This window comes from Nematolebias whitei, chromosome 23 (assembly GCF_014905685.2).
Source record: "Nematolebias whitei isolate Nwh7 chromosome 23, NemWhi1, whole genome shotgun sequence".
In the NCBI taxonomy this organism is placed as follows: domain Eukaryota; kingdom Metazoa; phylum Chordata; class Actinopteri; order Cyprinodontiformes; family Rivulidae; genus Nematolebias; species Nematolebias whitei.
The window spans coordinates 4,470,728-4,497,058 of record NC_056520.1 but is presented as its reverse complement, the minus strand read 5'-3'; the positions used below and the strand labels follow the sequence as shown (position 1 = coordinate 4,497,058).

At 41.9% G+C, this 26,331-nt stretch overlaps 2 protein-coding genes across 2 annotated transcripts in view; one reads left to right on the top strand and one right to left on the bottom strand.

Annotated features, from left to right (window-relative positions):
* The window catches only part of LOC119429018 (rho GTPase-activating protein 20), a 31,452-nt gene extending 22,227 nt beyond the window's left edge, over positions 1–9,225 (top strand). Inside the window, exons 11-16 of the mRNA XM_037696735.1 lie at positions 1,212–1,376; positions 1,671–1,783; positions 2,865–3,057; positions 5,367–5,481; positions 5,881–6,662; positions 8,564–9,225. Coding sequence (XP_037552663.1) covers positions 1,212–1,376; positions 1,671–1,783; positions 2,865–3,057; positions 5,367–5,481; positions 5,881–6,662; positions 8,564–9,163 — 1,968 coding nt within the window. The 3' untranslated portion in view covers positions 9,164–9,225. The remainder of the gene's footprint in view (positions 1–1,211; positions 1,377–1,670; positions 1,784–2,864; positions 3,058–5,366; positions 5,482–5,880; positions 6,663–8,563) is intronic.
* A 1,580-nt stretch (positions 9,226–10,805) lies between these two features.
* LOC119428816 (adrenodoxin) lies at positions 10,806–18,270 on the bottom strand. Its single transcript, XM_037696504.1, has 4 exons — positions 17,812–18,270; positions 14,061–14,182; positions 13,851–13,980; positions 10,806–11,329 (listed from the first exon to the last, which is right to left on the bottom strand). The coding sequence occupies exons 1-4, from the start codon at positions 17,943–17,945 to the stop codon at positions 11,221–11,223; spliced, it is 495 nt and encodes a 164-aa protein (XP_037552432.1). The 5' UTR covers positions 17,946–18,270; the 3' UTR covers positions 10,806–11,220.
* Between the last annotated feature and the right edge of the window lie 8,061 nt (positions 18,271–26,331).

Sequence of the window (26,331 nt, the reverse complement as noted above, 5' to 3'; positions counted from 1 at the left end):
CGGAAATGTGGGCCGAACCTGGAAATGTGGGCCAAACTCAGAAATATGGGCCGAACCTGGAAATGTGGGCTGAACTCGAAAATGTGGGCCGAACCTGCAAATGTGGGCCAAACTCGAAAATGTGGGCCGAACCTGCAAATGTGGGCCAGTGTTGTGCCAAAAATTGATTGTCTGCCAAATGGTGGCCACGGGAGCGTGCACAGGAGGATTTTAACAAGACTTTAACAAGATTAACACTTAAAACAATAATTTGTTTTCTCAACTTTATTGCAAAGGTGTGTCTCAGTTGAACTTTTACTTAATAAATGCACTTAGACCGTCAAATCAGCTTCATTTCGCCGATGCAGCGAAATTAAGCTGATTTGGTTGCTCCAGGCAGACGACGGTGGCATGTTATGGCAAGCCGATTGGGTCATTAATAGCCAGTTTTACCCATTACTTGACATAACGGCATCTAGTAACATCTAGTGGTTGAAAACGGTAGTGTTCAATATTTTCAGTCAGAATGAATGAAAACGGTCATATCTCGTCCAAGAATTGGTTTATAAATATGGGATGAATCCATAAATACGTCGATTTGGCGTATAAGTCGCAGGGCATGCAAATTATCCAAAAAACTGTGACTTGTACAGCGAAAAATACGGTAATTGCCCCTGGGGATAATCAAGATTCTTGAACTTGAATCTGAGCTCAAAGGGCGAGGCTGAAAGCCAATCGTAGACGGTCGTGATTTTCAGACCCTCAGGGGTCACCGCATTAAAAATGGGTCTGGCTCTGTTCTGGACATCACTGCATGGACTCAGGAACTCTTCTACCACCATCCATAAATGCTGCTTAAAGCTCTATCGGGCGAAGAAGTCGTTATTCCTAAAATGGACTCGGGTAAAGCAGAAGACTGTTCTGTGGTCAAGTGAAGCAAATCTTTGAAACTGCAAACTCAACGTCCCTCCGTACTAAAGAGATCCAGTCTTACACACTTTAAACACCTGCCTCTCTGATGGTATGGGGGTACATTAGTAACTGACACGGGCGTTTGTAAATTGTTAAACTGAGAGAAACATGGACCCGGAGCAACTTCTTTAACGTATGTTGCTGCCGTAAAATTCAAAGTGTTCATTTTTTTTCCTAAAGTGGTGCAATTTCTTAAACGTCTGATTCAAACCGTTTCCGAAACGTGGGGGACAAATCAGCGTTCTTCACTTTAACGGCAGGACATGCTGATGTTTCTGTACCACGAGGGCTCCTGGACGAAGGGCATCTTCCGTCGGCCGGCGGGAGCTCGAGCCGTCAGGGACCTGCGAGACTCGCTGGACGCCGGGGAGTCCCGGCCTCCGCTCTCACGAGACCACATCTTCACCGTCGCCGGCGTCTTCAAGGTACAGATCTTATGTTTGTAGCTGGTCGTTCACTTTTCAGCATCTCGCACTCGAAACGGCTCACCTCAACGACCCACATCTGTAAGAACATTAATCAGCTGACACGCTCTGCAGCTGAATTAGCAGGACAAGCTGTTCATGCAGGCTCATTAATCTAATCTGGATTATCATCCATTATCATCTGGAGGGATTACAGCTTCTCCACGAGTCCCTAAACTGTGTCACGTCTTGTCGTCGTGCAGGTTTTTATTCAGCGTGGCTCTTTACCAAATTTTGTTGTGTTCTTACCGGCAGGACTTCTTGCGCAGCGTCCCCGGCAGCCTGTTGGGATGCGAGTTGTTTGAAGAATGGACGGACGTGTTGGAGGAAGAGGAGGAGGAGGAAGAGCGTGTGCAAGAAGTAAAGAGGTACCCACCTTTTTCCAGAGACTCAAAAACAACGTCCATTCTGAAAGAGTTGTGTAAAATGTAAAGAAAAAGTTTGATGTGTAAGCTGCCCATGTTGTGGACAATAATGCACCCCCATACCATCAGAGAGGCTGGCTTTTGGACTGTGCGCTGATAACAGCCTAGACGGTCCCTCTCAAGTAGAGAATGTGGCGTCCGAATGTATTTCAAATTTGGATCCGACCACAGACGTTTTCCACTTTGCAGCATTTATGAATGGTGCACACATACGACTCTTTCTTTGCACGATAGAGCTTTAGGCAACATTTGTGAACGGCACAGTGACTTGTGCTTACCGACAATGATTTGTGGAAGTGTTCCCGAGTCCAAGCAATGATGTCCAGAACCAGACCTGTTTTTAGTTCAGCAGCCGATAAATTAAATCTTTCAAATGTGGAGGCAATTTCAAAATGGCCGACCTCTTTAAAGATGGCCGAGAAAAGAGCTATATTTTTAAATGGCATTTCGATAGCTTGAAATTTATGTTTTAATGTGTAATTAGCTGTTTTACGGTAGGAAAATATAACACGCATGCCAAGTGACGAACATGATTGTATGGAACTGCAAATTCAAAATGGCCACCGTTTTTAAAAGACGGCCAGCAAAAGTTTTTCATTTTCAAAAGTCGTTTTGACATCTTGATTTCTATGAGGTATAAACATGTAATGTGTTTTATGGTAGAAAAATAACGTATATTAAAACAATTTACATCTTAAACATTTAGCCAACTTGCTAATTTTTTTTAGGGAACGAAAAAATCAAAATGGCCGCCCTTTTTTCAAGACGTAAATGTGTTTTTTAGCAATCTAAATAATTGCTTTAATGAAAAATAATGCATTTAAATCGTACATTGGCAGCCATCTTGAAATGTCAAGTGGTTAATGTTGAAAGCAGGGAAGTACTGTTAGCCATGTTGCTAAATTAGCTTTTTTTTTCTAAACGTTTTACTATTAATAAAGTACTTTAATTACATTTCATTCAACATGCCAACTGTTTTGGATTTGTACACGATTTGCTAGTTTTATTTCCCGTTGCACCCCAGGATGATCAGTCGACTGTCCAAGGAGAACGCCCTGCTGCTCCGGTACCTTTTGGCGCTGCTGTATGGCATCCAGAGCAACGCTCACGAGAACCAGATGACGAGTTTTAATCTGTCCGTGTGCATCGCTCCGAGTTTACTTTGGCCTCCTGGACTGCTGGGCAGCCCTGAGGTGGAGGGGGAGGGAACTAAAAAGGTAAATAAAATTAAAAACGGCCGGTGTTTGCAAGCGTTAAGACATGCTTCAGTGTTTCCCCTACCGTTATACAAGCAGGGCGCCCCGCCCTGCTTACTGAACTGAACCCCGCCCACTTTGTTGACAACTGTCAGCACTGACGTAGCGCTAAGCTAGCGGAACGCAATACAGACGCGCTAGCAGTCATCATCAAGGTGGTGGTGGTGGGGGGGGGGTCAGTTTGGTTGGCAGGGCACCCCGCCCTGTCAACAAAACTGAGCACCCTGCCTACCGAACTGACCCCCACCACCACCACCTTCTCGACAACTGTCAGCACTAAGCTAACGGCTTGCAATACAGACGCTAGCTCACGCTTATCTGTCTCCCCCCATTCAGTAAGTGTCGTACAAACAGCGCGCAACTCAGACGTGTCTCGGTCGGTCAGTACCGTCTCCACCCCCTTACCCCACCGTCGATAAAATCACGGGAGAGATGAGCGCCCTGCCTACCGAACTGAACCCCGCCCACCTTGTCGACAACTGCCAGCACTAAGCTAGCGGCACGCAATACAGACGCGCTAGCTCACGCTTGGCCGTCTCCCCCCTGCTCGATAACTGTCGGTACAAATATCGCGCAACTCTGACATGTCTCGGTCGGTCACACTGTCTCCACCCCCCAGACAAAAAAAAAAATCACGGGAGATGAGCACCCTGCCAAGGCAAGTAATGTAGGGGAAACACTGCACTTTATTATAAAAGTTGACGGTAGTGTCAATAATTAATACCTTCTGATAAGTTTTAAAAAATCGTGAAACTTAAGCTACAAACGTCAAAATACTAGTTCAGACATTTAAAGTCCAACAAAGTTGTCTCTCTTATTTTACCAGAGTCATTGTTTGTGGACAGTGAGATGGAGAGTTTTAAACAATTCAATCAATATTGAATAAGAATACGGCACATTATACGTCCGTATACAGCAAAAGCCCAAAGACCTTGTATTTGACCTTGTTTTTTTAACTTTGACCTCAAAGTTGGGGTGATGAAATGTGTATGAGACTGTCTAGTTATAATGCATACTGTGCGTTAATTTCATAAGTTATCGTGAGCAGATCAGAGGTTCATTCCGTAATACGTCCTGCCTTCATCTGGCATATACAAATTCTTATGTATCTTAACAAGATTGCTTCAATACGTATTTGTTGGCACCCTCAATGAATTGGGTCACACTAATCAAGCGTTACCACGGATGTTAAACTGAATTGTAATTTACTGCAACTTTTCTAAACGTTAAGCTTCTATCTTAGGAATGTTGACTTGGTTAAGAGGCTCAAAGTTTTATTTTTAGAATGTTTGACTTTTACAAATTGGGGTCGAGATCAGAGCAAACCTCAGAGGAACGTTCCTGAAAGTAAAAGGGGGCCGAGATGGGGTAGAGGTAGGGCAGCCGAACTGGGACCAGAAAGTCGCGGCTAGACTCCCAGCCGTTCCCACATGTCATGGTGCCTCTGAGCAAGACACCCAGTCCCTAATCACTCCCCGGGCACTCAGTAGCTGCCCACTGCGCCACCTGAGTGTATCCCAGGTGCGATGAGTTACAGCAGAGAACCAGTTTCGTCATTGTATGGGAACATAGTGATATAGCACTTATACAGTAGTCCCTCGATTATCGCAGGGGTTACGTTCCACCCACCACCGCGATAGGTGAAAGTAGGAACGTTGCATTTATTTTAGTATTTATATATATTTTAAGGCTTTATTCATTCAACCTTTATTTATACAGGTTAATCCCGTTTAGCCTCGGGGACTCCTTGACAAGAGAGACCTTTATAAACCCTTCCCACACTCTTGCGATTAGGATTATTTGAAACTCGTCTGCCAGTTCTGCGAGCTTCATAGATAGATCATTACCTCATTACTTTGCGTTGCAAAACTTTCCCTCCATTTTGGCAGAAAGTAGCGTCCGGAAGCACTGTTGGCTTGTGGGTAGTCTAGTACTTTTGACTGGCGTTACAGCGTAGGCTTATTGAAAAAAACTACAAAATGGCAGCGCCTGTCCAAAGCATTTTTGTTTCATTAACCTTTTATCCCGTACCGTCCCGATCACGTGAGTAATATTAAAGTTGACGATCGTGTGTCGTGTACAATGTTGCGTTGAAAAACGGCGAAAAAGCGAGTCCACGAAAGTCGAACCGCGAAGTAGCGAGGGACCACTGTAGTTATAAAAGTGTTAAGCACCTTGAATACTTAAAAATAACTAGATGAAAACAGGAAGTGACAAACTAGAGGTGATCCTGTTGGATAAAATCTCCACGTTCCTCTGGTGCACGGCAGGTTTGCGAGTTGGTGAAGTTTATGATCGAGCGTTGTCCGCGGATCCTCGGAGAGGAGCCTTCCTCCCTGTTCGGGGGGCCGCCACGCAGGCTAAGCGGGGACGAGACGGGAACAGGTACAGCAGCAACGCAACACGCCTAAATTCAGACTATCTGCACTCAAATGCTAAAGGAATGAACGCCTTCCACCTGAGTTGTAGCCTTTTTGTTGAGATTATGCGTCAAGGATCAGCTTTTACCACGTCATATTTTATCTCCATATCTGTAAATCTGACTTGGATGTAGCCATTTTGTATTGGATTATCTACAAAGGTTCATGAAGTATTTTAAAAACAGACATTACTGCTTTGCCTTTTGGCCACAGGTGGTAAATAGGATGGGGCGAGGTCTAAAACCAGAATATCCCAAAGTGTTTAGTTGTTTTTAAAGGTAAATGAGCCGTAGCTCAAAGAAATGGGTCCTGAAACAAGAAGCCGGCGTGTGATTGGCGTTGATCTGACTTGTTCACGTCCTAGAGTCCTGGGCGTACCCTCTGACCGACTCGTCCTACGACAGCTTGGAGAACGAGCTGGACAACATCAGCGGTGGGTCTCCGGAGTTCTGCAGCAGGAGACCCCTCCGCCTCAAAGCTCTGCAGAGCAGCCTGGACTCCATCCTCACCTTCAGCGACTACGACCAGGACGCCGATACGGAGGCGCCCCGAACCGAAACCGAAGGCCTGCACGGTGTCAGGGTTCACCTGGCGGAGAGACGCAGGAGACCGAAGGCGGCGGCTGAGGACGCCTCCTCCACCTTCGACTCGCTGTCCCTGGAAGGTGGACACTCGCAGCGGCGATGCTCCGAGCCGGCGATAGCGTACGCCGCCCGGTTCTGTCCGTACATCTCAGGCAGCGACGACAGACTCGCCGCTGAGGACGAAGAGCGCCACGCACTCACTCAGACCCACACCAGGAGGGGAAATAAACCAGCAGCTTTGGGTGCCAGCTCCTCCAGCCTGTCCTCTACCTCCCCCACCCACTCCACCCTGGACTGTCTTGGCACAGAGCAAACTGGGACCACAAAGACCGATCCACTCTCCGTCGCCATCTCCCCTCCGTCCCCCTTCGCCTCATGCTCTGCTCGGACCCCCAGCGAACACCCAAGCCATCCTAAAGACTCCGCAGTCAAAGATCCTCACCACTGGGGGGCGCTAAAAGGCTGCATGGGCCTGCACCCAAACTCGTGGCTGAAGAAAGACCGAAGGCTCTCACTGACCCAGCAGGAAGGTCTGAACATTGAAGACGATGACAAGACGGGGGTGAGCGGAATCAACTCTTCTGTGTTTCATTTAAATTAAGCTATCGGTCAGTTAGGCCCAACGTTTCTTACGATAATTCAAGTTAAAGTGTGGAGCAGCAGATTATCAGACGCACTGGGCTGCAAGCATTTCACTTCAATTCATCGATTTATGTAGCGCCGAATCACAACAAAGTTGTCTCAGGGCACTTTATAGGAGCGTTCACATACATAGAAAAGCCACTTAGTAAAGTTTTCTATCTGAGGAAACATTAAGATGAAAAAACAGCAACTCTGCTGTTATTGGCAATGTATTTTATTTTGAAAGGATTGTAAAATGGAAACTGGTCACGGGGTGATTTAATCTCCTGAAGTCCACGTTAGAAAAGAAAATAGCAAATTTGGGACTGTTGCCTCCTGTGTGGGTTTTAAAGTCCAACTTTAGCTAAACGATTTTTGCTGAAAATGTTTCATCGCTAATTTAAGTTTATTTTGAACAGCTGATATCAGCTGAAAGCAAAAAAGTAGAAAGGCTGAATAGATTACAAAACAACTGAAATCAGCAAGAAAGTAGCCGAAAAAGCTAAAAATAAATAAATGAATTGGCAACAGAGAGGCGAAAGGAGCATAAAAAGTTGAAATTATTCAAAAGAAAGAATCACAAAAGGCCGAAAGTAGCAACAGAAATTTCAGAAAAGATAAAATTTAAAGTAAAAATAAATAGCTGGAAAAAGTATAATTTAGCAGAAATAAGCTAAAAAGGAATTTGCTAAAAGCAGCAGAAAAATTAAAAATCTGAAGTTCAAAGAAAAAGGAGCAGATAAAAAGTTTTAATCAGCACAGAGTTTGAAAGATGTGAAGAACTCCATTCATTTGGATTCTTATTTTTAACATTTAGCATTTTGTCCATTTTTGGTCTAATTGAAAACGAACGGAGCCCGTTCAACTTTTAAAACGTGCTCTTATTCAGATTTATACTAATACTTCTTCTAATGCTAATTCTGCCCTGATTTAGCTAGTTCGGCCATGCTATTGCTAATGTTTTGCTACTTTTTGCTTTTAGCATTATACTAGTTTTAAATACTTTTTGTTCTTAGCATTTTCTTTCTGCTAACGTTTCGCTTCTTCTAGCTTTTAGCTAGTGCTTTCTGCATTTTGCTAACATTTAGCTATTTCTAGCTTTTAGCTAGTACTTTCTGCAATTTGCTAACGTTTTGCCACTTGTAGCTTTTAGCTAGTGTTTTCTGCATTTTGCTAAAAAATTTGCTCCTTTTAGCTTTTTGCTAGTGTTTTCTATTTTGCTTACATTTTGTTACTTCTAGCTTTTAGCTATTGTTTTCTGCACTTTGCCAACATTTAGCTATTTCTAGCTTTTAGCAAGTGCTTTCTGCATTTTTCTAGCTTTTAGCTAGTGCTTTCTGCACTTTGCTACTTCTAGCTTTTAGCAAGTGCTTTCTGCGGTTTGCTAACATTTAGCTAGTGCTTTCTGCATTTTGCTACTTCTAGCTTTTAGCAAGTGCTTTCTGCAGTTTCCTAACATTTAGCTATTTCTAGGTTTTAGCTAGTGCTTTCTGCATTTTGCTACTTCTAGCTTTTAGCTATTGCTTTCTGCAGTTTGCTAACATTTAGCTATTTCTAGCTTTTAGCAAGTGCTTTCTGCATTTTTCTAGCTTTTAGCTAGTGCTTTCTGCATTTTGCTACTTCACTAACATTTTCCTGGTGTTTGTCAGGATTTCACTACTTGTGGCTCCAAGCTAGTTTTTTTTTTCCCCAGCATTTTGCTACTTCTGCCCGACAGCCAGTGTTTAAGCTTTAGCTGTTTTAGTAGCTTTCGGCTAAATAATTTTGCAACGAGCATTCTTGCTGCGTTTTTGCAGGAACTGCAAATTTTTCAAGCTATAAAAAAAAAGTTTCTCCAAACAGGGAGGGACGTTGATGGGGAGACTCGAGAAAGGAGCAGCCAAGCCCAAACCCAGACACCCCCGCAGGGGCTCGAAGGACGCAGGCGAAGGAGGGACCTGCCGACACCCTGAACCGGAGTCCTCTCTTGACTTCAAGAGGCGTCCAGCGCCGAGTAATGTGGCCGAACAGAAGCAGCCGTCTCCGTCTTTATTCCACCGGCACAGCGGGCCGCCTCTGTCCCGGTTCAGACGGAGCAAGGCTCAGTCCACAGAGGAGGGCGGTGAGCGGCTCCATCAGCGCCGGGGGTCCGAACCGGGGCGGCAGGTCGTGGATCGAGCCCCCGCCTTCACCAGGGCGAGGCTGCCCAGCGACCCGGGACTAAAACCATCCGAGTTGGACCCACAGGGGGGGACGTCCGACGCTCGTTTCTGCCTCTCCCCGTGCACCTCCAAAGTGGTGAGGGACTACTTCTCCCCTCACCCCCGCAGCAGTCCTCAGAGCAGCCAGCAGGTGGCGCTCGCCGTGGCGGAGAGTCGCAGGGAGTGGCTGAGGAGATGCAGCGACCCGAAGGCGGAGCCGGATTTAGAGCAGCTTCTGTTCGCAGAGGAGTCCTACGTCTGAATGTAGCGCCCGCTAACCGCGCTTCTGTTAAACTAAGACCATCACGGTTTTATGAAACTTTAGTCGAGCTGCACAAGTAAAAAATATTGCTAAGGACCGCAGCGAGCCATACTCTAGGTGCCATAGTCGTCATTTGGACGATCGGACCAACCGGTTCTGATTAGACTCTGGAACTCTTGGATGTTCATTTACCTTAAACTGTCGTCACAAGAACAAACACCTGTTTTTCTATTATTGTGCAGCCTTTCTTTTAAGCTCCGTTTGTCCCAAAACAAATATTTTGACAATGTTTAATTTTGAAACGGGGTTCTGTGTTGTGAACAAATATCTTACCTGTTGTAGATGGTGTTGCAGCCAGGCACAAAGTGGACTGCTGCCGTTTTTAAAACGTTGACCGTTGTCTTGTAAACCTTTCCATTACTGCCATTTACCTACAGTTACGTGGTTATTTGGAAAAAATAAAAAATAGAAGGCCACAAACATATCAAGCTGAAATGCGTTTTAAAAGGGATCTTTGCCTATTCGGAACAGTAGACCTTAAAATATGCAGTGCATTCTGGGTAAATGACACTGGTCTGGTCAGCCCTTTTGAACCAGAGAAAAGAGAAGTGACTCAGCCAGAAACTGAACAATGGAGACTGATGAAAGAGACTATGCTGCAAAGAGCTCCGCGCTCCGTCAAAACATTCATGTCTTTTAGAACAGCGTGTTGCACGTTTAGTCACAAATTAAAGACATTTTCCACATCTGTCCATCATCTGCAGCGAATGTGAAGTGAAACTTCGTTCCATCTGGACTACAGAGCGAGCGCACAGCCACACGTCAATCACTGGGAGTGCACACGCATGGCAGCACAGCTTTAACCTAAAACCTTAAAGTCAAATCATATTGGAACATTTTGCATAACGGGAACTAATAGAAAATATAACTTTATTGTCATAGATTATAACTTATGCTTCGACTCCTTATGTTTTAGTCTGCAATCTATGCATGTCACTGCCCCAGAATGCATTGCACTGGTAAAATGTTTAGACTCCCTTAGGGGAAAAATGTAATAAACATATCCAGTTTAAGTAATGAGTTTTCACGGGAAACAAAGAGCAACTTTTAGTACAGTAAGATATTCGGGCCAACAGATTAATTTTTAAATTTGTTATCTTAAGTTTGGTCCTTCCAGCCGGATACGTGGGTCTTCAGATAATTACTTTGGCCCTGCTAGCTCGTCGCTCAGAATTAAACCACATCTTCTACAACAGGTGATGCCATTCATAACCTTTACCTGAAGCAGATGAGATCAGAAAACAAATTTCAGTTTGAGCTAAAGTTACCCCCTTTTTCCTTATAAAAACAGACGCCTCAAAGCTGCATACCTACTGTGACAAGATTGTAAATCAGTTGGAACCCTCCGGCTGCCTTCGGGTTAAAATGCTAGCTGCGTTTTGACCCAAGGGCAGCAGGAGGGTTCAAACCTCACGGTTTAAAGTGTGGGACCAAACCTGCCAATGCTAAAAGCACCTGTTGTTGCCTTCTTTAATAAGTGAGCTTCAGTTTGGCTTCTCTTAGAACCAGGGTGGTTTGTCTGGGTATTTTTAGTGCTCATCTTTTTCATGCCGCTTCAAACATATAAGATGCAGGCCAACAGTTGTTAGAAAGGTCGGGTTTTATTATTCGTTTCTCTCTTTATGTACAATCACATGATTAAATAGTTACATTGTGGGTTTGATGTCTAATAAAAATGTACTGCTACGCTTAAGGTTTTGAACTTTAAGCTGATTTTATTTTCCAACATTTTAGTCAGCGGTAAGAGTAAACGCAAATCCAGAAAGGCTTGAAGTTAGAAAGCTGGTACTCAAAGTGATTAAAATAAACCAGATTGAAGAAATGGGTTTTCTTAGCTACACAGTTTATTGCTTATAAATATTGAACCGTTTGGTACGGTTCATGTTTTACTCTAGAAAAAAAAGGTTTTTGTTTGATAAAAAATGACAGTTCAGTGGCAGCTGTGACGGATCCCTCCCCACCTCCACGTCCGTGGTTCTGGGCTGCGGTCTCCTCCGTTAGGACGAGCCGTCTTTGGTTTGCCGGATGTCGGCGACGCTCTCTGGAACCCGGACCACCATGCCGTCCTGAGCCTTGGTCAGGCATATCTGGCAACCCAGACGAGATCTGGGGAAAAAAAAGAAGTGCCGTTTCATGTGCATTTCAACAAATCATAAATCAAAACGTTCAGCTCTTTCAGGACAATCCTGCTATGACTTTTGGTGCAACTTTAGCTTTTTGAAATATTTAGCCTTTGTTCCTCATAGAAAATGAATTGAGCTCATTTTACAACCTTTTACTCCCTTTTCACATTTTGTTCAGCTTCCTTCTGCCAATTTAAACTGTTTTTCAGCTACTTTCAGCTCATTTCAGCTTTGAATTCATTTTGCGCTTCTAACTTTCTGCTAATTTCAGCTTATTTATACAAGTTTAAGCTTTTTCTATTTCACCCACTATTTAGCTGTTTTATGCTAATTCCACATTTTTTTCCATTAGTTCCAACTTTTTTCAGCCAAATTCAGCAAAAATGTTCTCACTCCACTTCCTTCTGGTAATTTAAGCTCCTTTCTGCTGTTTTTTTGTTGTCAATTTAAGCTTTTTTTCTGATAATATCCACTTCTTTATGCTCATTTCTGCTTCTTTCAGCTTAATTGTTCAAACGTGTTCTTGTTGCTTTGTTCTGCTAATTTAAGCTTGTTCTAACTTTTCAGCTACCGTTAGCAAATTTCAGCTGTTTTCAGCTAAATTCACGTTTTCATGGTAATTTTGCAACTTTCAGCCCAATTAACTTTTTTATACTCATTTCAACTTGTTATTCTTTTTAACTCTTGATGCTCATTTAAATTTTTCCTGCTTCTTTCTGGTAGTTTAAGCTTCTTTTTGCCTTTTCAGCTATTTTTTTGTTGCCAATTTTAGCTTGTTTTAGCTAATTTCTCATTTCTGCTCATTTAAACCTAATTCAGCAAATGTGTCGTTTCTACTTTCTAAGTTAGGCCTGTTCTCACATTTCAGAATGTTTTGTTGCCAATTTCAGCTGTTTTTCAGCAAGTTCTTCTGCAATAAGCATTCACACTGCATTTTTACAGGAAATGCATTTCTCTGGTTTTTATCATGGAACTACGTTCTCCAAAGGTCACTCAACTAACCCAAAACTCTGCGGCCATGACGAATGGAAAATACTTCGAGTCCCTCAAAATAAATTTCTTTTCAACCACAAAAACTACCATCAATAAAATAAAAATTAAACTCGATTAAGTTGAATGTAAATATATTACGAAATGAAAGAACTACAACAAACTACCTCCGATGACGGCAGAGCAACGAAAACATTTAGGAGTTGGATTCAACGTTAAGATTTAATACAAATCAAAGCAAAGAAGTCATTCTGAGATTAAAACTCTTTTTTTCTACCTAATAAAAATGGCCACTTCATATATTCAGCAAATCTGACTCAGACCTAAACAGGCAAAAATGAGATTTAACTAAATGTGTTGAACACTCTTAAGAAAATGTCCTTTTTGTTTAATTCACCCTTTCTTTACACACTTTTTCATGTTTGTTGCTGTTTTTACTGGCACTGCTGCAGCTCTCCTCCTGAACTGTAGGTGTCACTAATGGGAAAACAAGACTGCAGGAAGTGCAGCTAGAGAGAAGATCTGTTTGTTGCACACGAACAATACTTTAGAAATTGCTGCTCTTCATTCATCTGACGGTTTGGATCGTTTCAGTACAGATGAAATAAATCAAATCAAAACTGCTCTATGGACGCATTGCCCCAGAATGCATTGCGCCGGTAAAATATTTTGACTTCCTTAGGGGAAAAATGTAATAAACATATCCAATTTAAGTAATGAGGAGGTTTCATGGGAAACAAAGAGCAACTTTTAGTACAATAATAAGATATTGGGGCTAACAGATCCTTTAACAGATTAATTTTTAAATTATTAGCTTAAGTTTGGTCCTTCCAGCCGGATAAGTGGGTCTTCAGATAATTACTTTGGCCCTGCTAGCTGTTAGCTTGTCCTTCAGAATTAAACCATGGAAAGTAAAGCCTAAGGCAAAAGCTTAAAAAAAAAGTTTACATAAGAATTTGATTGTTGATAATTACGTTTATCTTGACATTTTTCCAAAAACCGTCATTTCCAGACTATAAGCCACTACTTCCCCCCCCACACACACACACACACACACTTTGAACACCACGGCTAATACACTGCTGCAGCTAATTTATGGATTTTATTTTATTTTTGACGTGTTAAGGAGCTTTCTGCCGCCAAAACGTTTAAAATTACGGTAACCCCATGTTTTATCTCTAAACACCCAATATTAGATAAACAACTTGTCATTTGTTACCACAAAGCCTCGTTTTGAGTCCTAAAAGTCTCATTCTTCCGTTGGAGTGTAAAGTTCAGTCTTATTCATTTCCTGAGGTTCTATCTTTTTACATCGTTTTCATTAACACCATCTTAAACGGTTTGTTTGGTAGGAACTGGTCGCTCCAAAATAATCAGTGGAAGTCTTGAGTAAAACCCAATGAGAACCTTCCCAAAACTTTCTAAAAAGACAAGAGGCTGGACTTAATCTGGTTTTTATAACGACTCTGTGTTCAGGTGCTCTGAATAAGACAAAAAAAATAAGGTTTTCTTACGTCTCGGTCAAACCGTAAGCTAAGTCCAGCATGTCCATCTCCTCGTCTGTGATCGAGCCCAGTTTCTTGTACATCTCTTCATCAAAGATCAGATGGCACGTGGAGCACGCCAGCGTTCCCTCACACGCTCCTGCAACACACACGCTTTAACGTCATCTGTCACAGCAGGCTTCGGCTCAGTTCCTCAGGTTTGTGAACATGTTCACGCACCAAAGCCATCAAAGTCCAGGTTTTCGTTGATGACCAGGTCTAGCAGAGTGTCTCCGGGCGACCCCTTCGCTGTGATCTTCTCCCCGTCCCGGTTGATGAAGTGGACCGTCACCTTGTCTGACCTGAGGCGGTGGCGAGAACCCACAGCATGTTTTTACAATTTCCTCCACCACTGCTGATCATCTATACAAAATACTGCCCTCTAAGTCAGGGGTTCCCAACACTGGTCCCTGAGGAACACCATCCTGCATGCTTTAGTTGTTTCCCTGCTCGGACACACCTGATTTTAATAAATGGGTGAGAACTTTATGAAGTAATTAAATCACTGAATCAGGTGTGTTGGGAGCAGAGAAACAACTAAAACATGCAGGATGGCGTTCCTCAGGGACAAGAGTTGGGTACCACTGCTTAGTGACATGCAAACACTGAAGCATCAACGACATGAAATATGTATATTTTTTAAAAACATTTAAGTGTTCAGCTTTCACTTAGCCTAGTTTATTTACAGTGTGGGTGGTACTCTGTACGCTGAAATCATTAACTAAAACAGCCTCCAGGTCTGAAAAGTAAAGCCAATCTGTTCTTTACGTGAATTTCCCTTTATAACCAGCAGGGGGCGGCAGCTTGACCCACAGGGGGGAAAAATGCTCTGGAGGCGACTGAATCCGTCCGTCTGCACCTAAATATTTATTTTTTGTCTATAAACACACATTAGCTAAGCAGCTAATTCATAAAAACATATTTAATGGAAGTTTTTTTTTTTTTTTACTGAAGGAGGAACACTCAATTCACTTCATTTTAAATTATATTTGTGTTACCATAAGACCGACTTCATGATGTCTGCCACACACAAAGGCAAAAATAAAGTCCGTTCAGCTCTAAATCAGCCGATCCCGGTTGCGTGCTGAGCAACTGTATCGTTAAAATTAAAACAAAGTTTGGGTTTCACTTTACAGTCAGACTCCCCTTATACATGGCTAATAAATAGTTTATAGATATGTTATTAATTCCTCTATAAACACATCATTAATAACTGCTTATTATGCATTAAGGGTGACGGAGACAAAACTGACCAGTTTCTTGCCAAATCTGTTAATCTATACGTTTCATCTAGAGTTGTTATATTAAATCAGTGTTTATAAAAAGGCTTTAAATGTGGCTTATTAAAGACGCAGCAGCTGCTACAACCAGCTCATTGTGGTTGAGTGTACAACATCTTGTAAGGGTTGTTAAATATACCCGTCTTGTGTTATGCACGTTTTATCAAACGGAAATTACATGTTTGTGTTACATATTAACCACAGCATGCCCTGATTTTTAAAGATTGATAGCGAAATATGGAAAAACTAGAACGTTCCTGGAGAAACATGGACGGGGGCTGCCAGGCCGCTGATGATTTAGTTTCATTAGGAACGCGTAACAATTCGCTCTCAGCTCCAACTGTACGTAATTTCAGCTCAATACGTCAAAGAACGACTGAGTTATAGTCAATTTTGTGTTTGCCGAGGTAGCTGTGGCAGCCATCTTGAATCAAAATGGCTCCAAACTTTAATCAGTTCTAGAGAAACATCTGATGATTCCTTTCTGCGAGTTTCAAACAAATCCAGCTGTGACTTCCCGTTTCCTTCATGTGACTTGTCGGCAGCTGTTGGTGAGAGGAGTCTTCTCTCATTCATTTCCTATGGGGAAACATGGCGTGCTTGTTAGCAAAATACGTCGCCATGGTAACTGCAAATGCTAATAAAAGTAATAGCACACATCTCGGAGCCGCGCCGGTCGTTTTGATACTTTTGTGGGGGTCCACGTTGCGGTTCGGGACGCATCAACACTGAAAGAGATGCACTTTTCAGTCTTTGACTAATCAGTGGGCAGTCACCAACTAGTTCCTGGAGTTGGTGAAATAATGCGTCTTTGTTCGCAAATTACGTCGCCATGGTAACTCGAAATGCCAATAAAAGTAATAGCACACGTCACGGGGCCGAGTCGGTCGTTCTGATACGTTTGTGGGGGTAGACGCTGTGGTTCGGGACGCATTAAGGGGGGGGGGGGTGCAGTACCCAATAAAAAATACAATAAGTCAACCTGCAGTTTTGTGTTTTTAACTTTAACTCGCAACAAATATCACGATTTTCATTTTGAGCAGGAATCATTTGTTCGTTTGTTGCAGACCTTGCATACCCCCCCCCCCCCCACAACTTTTCCTTGACTTTGATGGAAAACAGCGAGGTCGGAATTATTCAAACGTGAACAAAAATAACGACGAGCAAAGTTGCTTCAAAACAACCTGAACCGTCTCTGAGCAGAGGCTGAACTTCAGCTCATTTTCTCTGCTTGAACTGAAGTTGTGCCCTCCGTCTTATGTCAACGTTCATGCTCAATAATCCAGAAAATAAATCCAACTAAGTCAAGACATCTGGACGGTTTCTGGGTTGTTGTTTTTTTTTAACGTTTCATCTTTCATCCAAAGGACTTCATCAGTCCAAGGAGCCACAACAAACTCAGTCCCATACGTGGCTTACTCACGTAGTGGGCCAAGTTTTATAAACTCTGACACTTTAAACCTCTTTGGCTACGGCTGCCTAAAAAGGAGTCAACAGGGGAGAGGGTGGACACCAGAAACCATCTTACCACCATAAAACTGGTTGGTCCACTATACGAGCACGCTACTCTACTATGGGACTGAGTTTTTTGTGGCTTCTCGGACTGACGAAGTCCTTCGGATGAAGAACGAAACGTTTCAACACAAAGTGTCCAGAGGACTTTGTTGGATCTTTATTTATCCAGAAAACAACGCGACGTTCAGCAACGAGGAACCTCTTTGAGAAACATCTGGCTACTCATGAACCCAGTGGATGTTTAATTCTTCCCGTTGAGACGGCGGTCTTCACTCCACACCAAGAACACACCGTCCTCGTCCAGTGATCCCATTTGTTAATTAGAAAACCCGTAAACTCCTTCGTTAGAAACGTTGAACTCTTCGACTCACGGTGAAGTCTCAGGACCAGCGAGAACTAATCTGCTTTGAAAGCAAGAATCTGTTAAAGCCTGCCCCGTCTCTCCTGGACCACGTGAGCGTACGACAAACACACACTTTAAACCTCCCAGGGGGGTTCCTGGACGTGTTTGTGACAGGAGGGTCACCGACGGGTGTTTGGACCTCGAGCTGAAGGTCGGGGAGTTTTAAGGCTGGCCTGAAACATCTAGAGGTTTCACGCGTTACGCAATTAAACGAGCCGTTCAGCTGTGGTCGAGACCTTCACACGAGCCGAGGTGGATCAGTGCGGCCTCGAGCACCAGACCGAGGCTTTTCTGAGGACACAAGATCTCGTGAAAGACTTGGAGCCAAGAAAAATACAGGAACAGGATTATAAAGTCATTCAAGAGACAATAAGAGCAATGACAATGAAAACTAAATTTGACAAAAATAATAATAATAATAGGACACAAAAGGAAAAACCATATTGCTTAATCAGCACTTTTATTATTAAACTTTTTTTTTTGTTTAAATCCCAAATTCAAACATTTCTCTTCTCTGCTGCAGCTTGCATTACTGTAAAAAATATGTAAAACGAATGCAAACGCAGGCTTTTATGTTTTGCATGTGGGTTCTGTTAGTAAAATATTAAACTGGACATGAGGAACACGAAGTCCTGTCGGCTGCGAGCTCGTGTCATCTTAAAGTATTAATTCCACCAACAGATTCAAGTGGGGTTGAGCGCCGTCTACTTCCTGGTTGTAATGATTTCCATACCTGAGCGGCTGTGTGCCGGAGGTTAAACCCCTTCCACCCGTCAGCCAGCCTCCGCAGGACACCGCCGTCCTCCTCCGGGAATATTCTCTTAAACTAACATGGGCGAGTCGTCTTACCGCTGCTACTAACGCCATTTTAAGCACAAACCAACAACAAAAAAAAGAGAGTAAAAACTAATAATAAAAAAAGAGCGCTGATGAAAGTGACCGGTCCGACCGAGTGACACCCTGAAGTGCTCTTCGCTCGGCTAGCTGCTTTTAGCTGCGACAGGTCACTTCGTCTCCGTCTTCATTGCGTAACACGAGGCAGCCGCTCGTCGTCCGACTCCGAATCAATTAGCTGATTAAATACTGCGTCGTGGAGGGTGGCCGGCCGCAAAACCACCAAGTAAACCAAGAAACACGCCGCTGCTGTGCATTAGCGTTCCGCTGCAACTGTGAGCACGCAAACGCCGCACGACTTCCTGTCAAAACTTCAAAATAAAAGTTTAAGTAATTCACATAGCAGCATTTTTGGAGGGAAAAGTCTTTAAAAATCGATACGGTATAACTCCTTATTTGAGAGTTATTAAAGAAAATACAAGTAGGAAACCTTATTGTCGTTTAAAGTTAAACGCGGTGTTATTTAGGTTATACTTTGAAAGCGTAATCTTTACATTTCCTGTTGAGCGCAAGCTAACTTTTGCTGCGTGACGTCAGCGAATCGTCACGTACGTACGTACATTGCGCACTCTGCGCCGGTTATCGAACGCAGAGTTGGCGAGGTTAAATAAGAGTTTTTTTTGTTTTTTTTTTATGTATTTTTCTTTTTAGACCCGACAAAGTGTTGCTCAGTTAAAGTCAGCGTGTTTGGAGCCGCGTGCTGCCCAAGAGGCCACTGAAAACAAACGTCAGCCTCACAACCTTGAACTTTTTGAACCGTTTGAAACCGGAAGTGAGCTCGTTAAAAGCACGAGCTCACTTCACAGGAGCGAGACGTTATCCTCAACTTCACAAAGTTGCATCAAAAGCACCGATGTTTGATTTATCTGTTAACAGAAGTATATTAATATATATATATAGTAATACTTAAGATGAACACTAAAGCAGGGATGTTCAACATGCGGCTCGCGGGCCATTTCCGGTCCGTGGGTGAACTCAGTCCGGCCCACCACTTGATGAAAAAAATATTTTTTTTGGTGTTTTGGGTTTTGTTTATCGCGTTCATGATTCAATGCAATAAACAAATTTAAAAATTAAAGCCACTTAAATTTTAATTTAAAACATCTGTTTAAGTTCCTGGCAACAACCAATGCAGACCTGTTCCGTTTTTTAGTTTTCTACACCGCCCTATAATCTAGCTGCTTAATTTTTTTCCTTTCAACCGTCTTTTTGGTTGCCATTTTATTTTAATTTGTAAAATTATTTAAAAAAATGGTCTACTTTTGTCATCACCCTTCGTTAAAACCAGGTGTCTCTCGTAAATGAGTCCCCGAGGCTCAAAATAAAAGTTGAATGGGGGAAAAAAGGTACCATTGTATGTGCGGCCCTGCTACAGAAACTGTGGCCCTCTGAGCTGTTTAGTTGAACATCCATGAAGTACGTTCAAAGTCCATGCTCAATAATCCAGATAAAAAAAATCCAACAATGTTCAGTCAGTTCATCTGGACAGTTTTTTTTTGTTGTTGTTGAGACGTTTCATCCAAAGGACTTCATCAATCCGAGGAGCCACAAACAAAAAAATGTATTTTTTTTTACCTGGATTGCCGAACATGAACTTTGCTGTTTTGAACCAGTTTGGCTACGGCTGCCTCAGAGTCACCGAGGGAGGGGGCGGGCCCCAGAAGCCACCTTCTCACCAGCAAACTGGTTGGTCCACTATGGGAGCGTGCTGCTTGTGGCTCCTCGGATCGATGAAGGACGAAACGTCTCGACAAAACAAAAAAGAAACCCTCCAGACGACTTCGTTGGGAGTAAATATTAGTCCAAAACAACCTTTAATGGCCTCCGGTTGTGATTTTACTCTCCAACAGACGTCACAATTATCGACTGAACTCCCCTCAATTAAACCGAGTGCCGTTCACCTTTCCCATATTTCTAAACAGGATTTGTACAGTAGGAAAAAGGAGGTGTATTTTTTCCCCCTGATGGGTCAAAGGTCATCTTTATTAGCTGTACACAAGAGCTGCGTCCAACCCTTTATCAGGTCACGACTTGAAGGCAAAGTTCATCAAATATCTAAGTCTCCAGCCAAAGGAAGCGCAGATTAATGAGTAATCGCATCATATATGACCACGTTGGGGACATATTGGGACAAACTTGTCTTGCAGAGCTGCTCAGAGTCGCTGCGGCCACAGGTAAGCAGCGCCGAACTCCCGAAGAAGCCAAAACGCGCTAAAGATGATCAATAAGCTGGTTAATGAATGATGAGGCGTCACTGTTGGGCGAAAAAGATGAGATGCGCTGACGACAGCCGGAGAATTCAGGCTTAAATCGGTTGTTTTATCTGACAGGATGCTGACGTTGGTGCTGGCGCTCCTGACACTGTCAGGTAAGAACCGAGGTCTTCGGTTACATCACGCTCCCGTGAGCGTTTACGAAGCAGTCGCTCTACTCTGATCAAACTTCTGCGTCTTTCTTGTTTCACAGTTTTTGTGCCTTTTCAACAAATCGTGAATCAAAACGTTCAGCTCGCTCAGGACAATCCTGCTGTGACTTTTGGTGTTGGTGCAACTTTAGCTTTTTCAAATGTTTAGCCTTTTCTGCCATTTTTTCCTCATATAAAATGAATTGAGTTCATTTTACCTCCTTCAGATCTGTTTACAGCATTTTACTGCTCCTTTCATGTTTTGTTCTGCTTCAGCTGCTTTCACATTCTTTCTTCTAACATTGTGCTAATTTCAGCTTGTTAAGCTCCTTTTAGCTTTTTTCTGCAAGTATCCCTTTCCCTGTGTACACACTTTCGTTCCACCTCATGTACCACATGCGATGCAAAAAACAAAGAACCTTGAATCAGCTTTTTCTGGTATTTCAGCTACCATTTAGCTGTTTTTAATGCTAATTTTAGCTTTTTCAGCTAATTCCACATTTTTGCACTCATTTAAACTTTTTCGGTTAATTCAGCAAAAATGTGCTGTCCACTTCCTTCTGGTAATTTAAGCTTTTTTTCTGTTATTTTAGCTGCTTTTCAGCTGGTTTTTTGTTGCTAATTTCAGCCTTTTTTTTAGATTATTTCCAGTTTTTTGTGATAATTTCGGATCCTTTCAGTCTAAGTGGGTAAACGTTCTTTCTGCTTTCTTCTGCTAATTTAAGCTTGTTCTAACTTTTCAGCTAGCTTTTTCATTATTTTTTAGCTAATTTCAGCCGTTTTCAGATAAATTTAAGTTTTTCATGTTAATTTCGGCTACTTTCAGTATAATGTAGCTTTTTTAATGCTTCTTTCAGCCTTTTTTCGGGGCAAGTTTATCATGCTTTTTCAGCTATTAGTTAGCTCTTGACGCTAATGTTAGCTTTTTCAGCTAACTCCACATTTTCTGAGCCCATTTAAGCTCTTTTCGCTTCCATCTGGCAGTTTAAGCATCTTACTTCCTTTTTCAGCTATTTCTGTTATGCTAATTTCAGCTTTTTATTTAATTTCCTAAATTTTGTGATAATTTATGACCATTTAAACCTAATTCAACAAATGTGTTCTTCGCTTTCTTCTGCTAATTTAGGCTTGTTCTTAAATTTCAGCTACATTTCAGCATGTTTTTAGCTAATTTCAGCTGAATTTCAGCAAGTTCTTCTGCAATAAGCACTCACACAGCATTTTCAGAGGAAAATGCAATTTCTTTAGTTCATGTTTTGATTTAGAGAATTATAAATAAAGTATTTTCTCAGTGGATGATCACGTTTGCGGACGATGTGATTCTCTACTTACGTTGTCTTAAAGATGATACTTAGTCATCAAAATAAAGTCAAAGTGATGACATTATAAAATCATTTCACCAATAGTCGAACGTTTGATTTGTTTGGAAATTGAAGAAGTTTTCTACCTGACAGTATTGTGTAATTTTTGTCCAGATCATATCAGCGTTGCTGCTTGTTGCCATGACAACCAAACTTGCTTTGGTCAAACAGTAAACGTGATAAGAGGCAACTTTTTATAACTGTACAAAAATCTGACTGGTTTATTACAGCGCTAAAGATAAACTATTAATCTGATAAAGAGCAGTTAATTATTAATTTTAAAAAAAGCTGCACATTTAAAAACTAAAAACAAGGGTTTGATTTTATCTCAGATTTATCTAAAAATACAAAACAATCACTTTAAAGAACATTTATTAAAACATTTAACAAATTTTAAAATAAAGAAAAATAATTTTACCAAATTATATATACAGTACATATTTCAAGTTATTAAAAAAAGTCAAATATGAAAATTTGGTAAAAAAAAAAAAAAATTAGACAACATTTAAAAATAAAGCATTTTAGTTCAGACTTATTAAAATAAATAAAAATGATCTAGTGATTCTTGAACATTATGCATTTCAAACATGATTTCTTTATAATATGTTCAGTTTCTTTTGTTTATCTTAAATTGTTTAAAAGATTTATGTTCCCGTTTTGATACTGCGCTTTCGAAAATGCTACTGTTCCAATATTGTTCTATTTTGTTCCCTTAAGTTCCTATGATTGTGTCATTTAGACCAGTGGTTCTCAAACTGGGGTCCCGAAACCCCCAGGGGTCCAAGAACCGGTGCTTGGGGGTCCGCAAAAAAACAAAATATATAAATATATAAAATTTATATATATATATATATATATATATATATATATATAAATAAATAAATAAATCTGGAGGGGCAGAAAAGTATGTTAGACTGGTATAGGACATGTATGAGGACAGCAGGACAGTGGTGAGATGTGCTGTAGGAGTGACAGATAGCTTCAAGGTGGAGGTTGGAGTGCATCAAGGATCCCCTCTGAGCCCCTTCTTTTTTGCTTTGGTGATGGACTGACTAACAGATGAGGTCAGGCAAGAATCCCCATGGACTATGTTGTTTGCAGATGACATTGTGATTTGTGGTGAGAACAGGGAACAGGTGGAAGATAACTTGGAGAGGTGGACATGTGTGTGAATGAGAGGGGGGAGGTGGAACAGTGAGGCTACAAGGAGCAGAGGTCAAAAAGGTCCAGGACTTCAAGGACTTGGGGTCCACTGTCCAGGAAAGTGGGGAATGTGGTAAAGAAGTGAAAAAGAGTGTCCAGGCAGGATGGAGAAAAGTTTCAGGAGTGATTTGTGACTATATATATATATATATATATATATATATATATATATATATTACATCAAAGTGCAGTTGTTCAAAAATTTCTGGGGAGGACCCCCGGCCCCGCCCACTATTTGCATTCCGGCATTGATCGATTTACAAATGAAGCCCTGCTACTTGGTATGACTACTGCTGTTGAGACTCCATTCAGTTTTATGTTAGAGTTTTCTGTAATATTTGAAGTGGCGGCGATACATTTATGTTTATTATGTGAATAGGTAAAGTTTTAAAGTGGTTTTTGATGCTGTTAATTTTCTCAAAACTGTCATTTTGGGAAGTTGAAATTAAATTTTTTGTTAATTAAGTGTATATTATATGAAAAATACCCCATGTTTAAAAGTATAAAAATTGTATTAACACTATTAAAGAACAGGTTTTGAGTTACACAAATATTTCCATTGCATTAAAGAGACAAACTGAATAAACATGAGGGTTATGAGGGGGTCCCCGAACCCAAAAGTTTGAGAAACCCTGGTTTAGAAGACAGTCACAACTGAGTTGCTTATGAAGGTCTACTAAAAGGCACTTTGGACCTGGTAAATAAGTAATCATCTAAATCTGAGTAACTCCTCACAGGTCTCCAAGCTCTTCCAATCGCAGTCCCTGAACAGAGAGTATTGCCAATCCATCAGCTTCCTACAGACTGTTTACGGGGTGTTGGAGGCTTCAGACAAGGTACAGAGCCTTCCAGGAAATTCCTTGTTGACCTCAACACCGGCCTGGTGAAGGAACACATCAGCGAGATGGACAGAAGAGTGGGTGAGGAGAACATCACTGCTCAACAATCTGAAAACTAATGCTCAACATAAAGTCATGGTTTTATCTTCACTGTCACACAGACAGGCTGGAATATGAGCGTGACCAAACTATGACGTGAAAAGCAAAGGTTGCACTCTTCTCTACAAAAATATTTAAACTCAGCAAACATTCAATGCATTCTTTCAGGGTTTTTTTTTAACGTAAATCATGTTCTTACCGTAAAGAATGGTCAAGTCCATGCACAGGGAGCCAGTGAAGGGAGGACAAACTTGGTGAAATGTGCTCAAACCTACAAGTTCCTGTTAATAGCCGAGTTGCAGCATTTTGGACAAGCTGGAGACGTGAAAGGGAGACCTGACTGACCCTGTGGCTGAGTGGTTAGAGCAGTCGTCCTCTAATGCAAGAGTTGGGGGTTCGAATCCACCAGCAGTCACATGCCAAAGTGTCCCTGGACAAGACACTGAACCCCTTGTTGCCTCCGATGCGTGTCCCATCGGTGTATGAATGTGATAAAGCTCTGATTAGTCTCTTTAGAATGATTTGTTCAATTAGCTTTGTAAAGATTTAGCAAAGTGCTGTATGAATGGGTAAACGAGGGCACAGATTGTAGTGTAGTGTCTTTGAGTATCTCGATAAGATAGAAAGGTACTATATAAGTACAGTCCATTTACCATAAAGCGCGTTACAGTAGTCCAGCCGGGTTGTAACAAATGCATGGAGTATTTTTTAGAGGTCAGATCTGGTCAGCACAGACTTGAGCTTAGTTTTCTGCATTAACTGGAAGAAGTTTTTGTAGAACAGAGTTAATCTGTTAATTTAACTTAAAGTCAGAGTCTAAAACCATCCCGAGATTTGTAACAGACCGCTTAAGATAAGGCACAAGAGAGTCAAGATTTACAGGATCAGTGACAGTGTAAGAGCTAGGGCTAAACACAATGACTTCAGTTTTCTGATCACGAAAACTTAAAAAAGTTGAAGTCATTACGACATTTCAACTGAGGGCAAATGGAGCAGGAACTGTTGGGTTTAAAGAGTAGATAAATCTGACGATCATCAGCATAACAGTGAAATGAAAAACCATGTTTCCTCAAGATAGATCCCAAAGGCAGCAGATAAGAGTGAAAATAAAAGGGGTCTAAGAACCGAGCCCTGTGGGTCCCCACAGGAAAGAGGCACTGATGCGGATATACTATTTCCAACCTTAACATAGAAACTCCTGTCGGTTAGGTACAAACGGAACCATTGTAATGCTGCACCTGTAATCCCAAACCAATGTTCTAACCTATATATGATGATACTGTGGTCAACAGTATCAAGAGCAGCGGTAAGGTCCAGAAGTACAAGTATTGCAAACTGACCAGAATCATTTGTCAACTGAATGCCATTACAAACCACAATTAAACCTGTTGTGGTGCTGTGTAATGGTCTAAAACCAGACAGAAATTTTTCAAAAACTCCATTCTATCACCAGGTCCAGGGCTTTCACTGCAATAATTTGGTGGTGCTGCTTCAACTACAAGTTTGCAGTTGCTCTGAGCAAACAAAAATTATCATCACAATGATCCAATGGATAAATGCATCAAGCTCTAGACTATTGTCTCTAGTGTTTGATGTATTCATCAAGAAAATGTCATTTGACATCATGACTATATGCAAAAAGTAGGTTGGACTTAAAGTGCCACATTCCTATAACCTGGTTCTTAACATACAACATGGCTTTGGTCACAAAACAGATCTTTTGATCAATGCGAACAGAGGTAGGCCATTTATTTTCGTATTGATAGTTGTATTTAGTCGTGCACCATTTGAACATGTCTTTCTAACCAAAATACTTCCTGTTTTTTAGTTTCCGCTGATATTCCAGCCAAGAGGCATGGTGAAGGTTGGGTTCGTGGGGAAAAACCCTCTATCCCCCATCTCCCTGAAAGTTTCAGACAAGGAACTGAACCCAAAATGGTGATCCCAGTTGATTTCCAACAGGGAACTGAACCCAAAACAGTGATCCCAGTTGATTTCCAACAGGGAACTGAACCCAAAATAGTGATCCCAGTTCATTTCCAACAGGGAACTGAACCAAAACAGGTCATCCCAGCTGGTTTCAGACAGGGAACAGAACCAAAAACGAGGATCCCAGTTGATTTCAGACAGGGAACAGAGCCAAGAATGGGGATGCCAGCTGGCTTCAGACAGGGAACAGAGCCAAGAATGGGGATGCCAGCTGGCTTCAGACAGGGAACAGAGCCAAAAATGGGGATCCCAGCTGGTTTCAGACAGGGAACAGAGCCAAGAATGAGGATGCCAGCTGGCTTCAGACAGGGAACAGAGCCAAAAATGGGGATCCCAGCTGGTTTCAGACAGGGAACAGAGCCAAGAATGGGGATTCCAACTGGTTTCAGACAGGGAACAGAGCCAAGAATGAGGATTCCAGCTGGTTTCAGACAGGGAACAGAACCAAAAATGGGGATCCCAGC

Bases quoted from the DNA above. Each gene is read 5' to 3' on its own strand.
- LOC119428816 (XM_037696504.1), bottom strand. From the start codon at position 17,945: ATGGCGTTAGTAGCAGCGGTAAGACGACTCGCCCATGTTAGTTTAAGA. The intron at 14,183-17,811 runs GTATGGAAATCA...CCACCGCCTCAG, and splicing joins TCCGGCACACAGCCGCTCAG to GTCAGACAAGGTGACGGTCC. The intron at 13,981-14,060 runs GTGCGTGAACAT...TGTGTGTTGCAG, and splicing joins CCTGGACTTTGATGGCTTTG to GAGCGTGTGAGGGAACGCTG.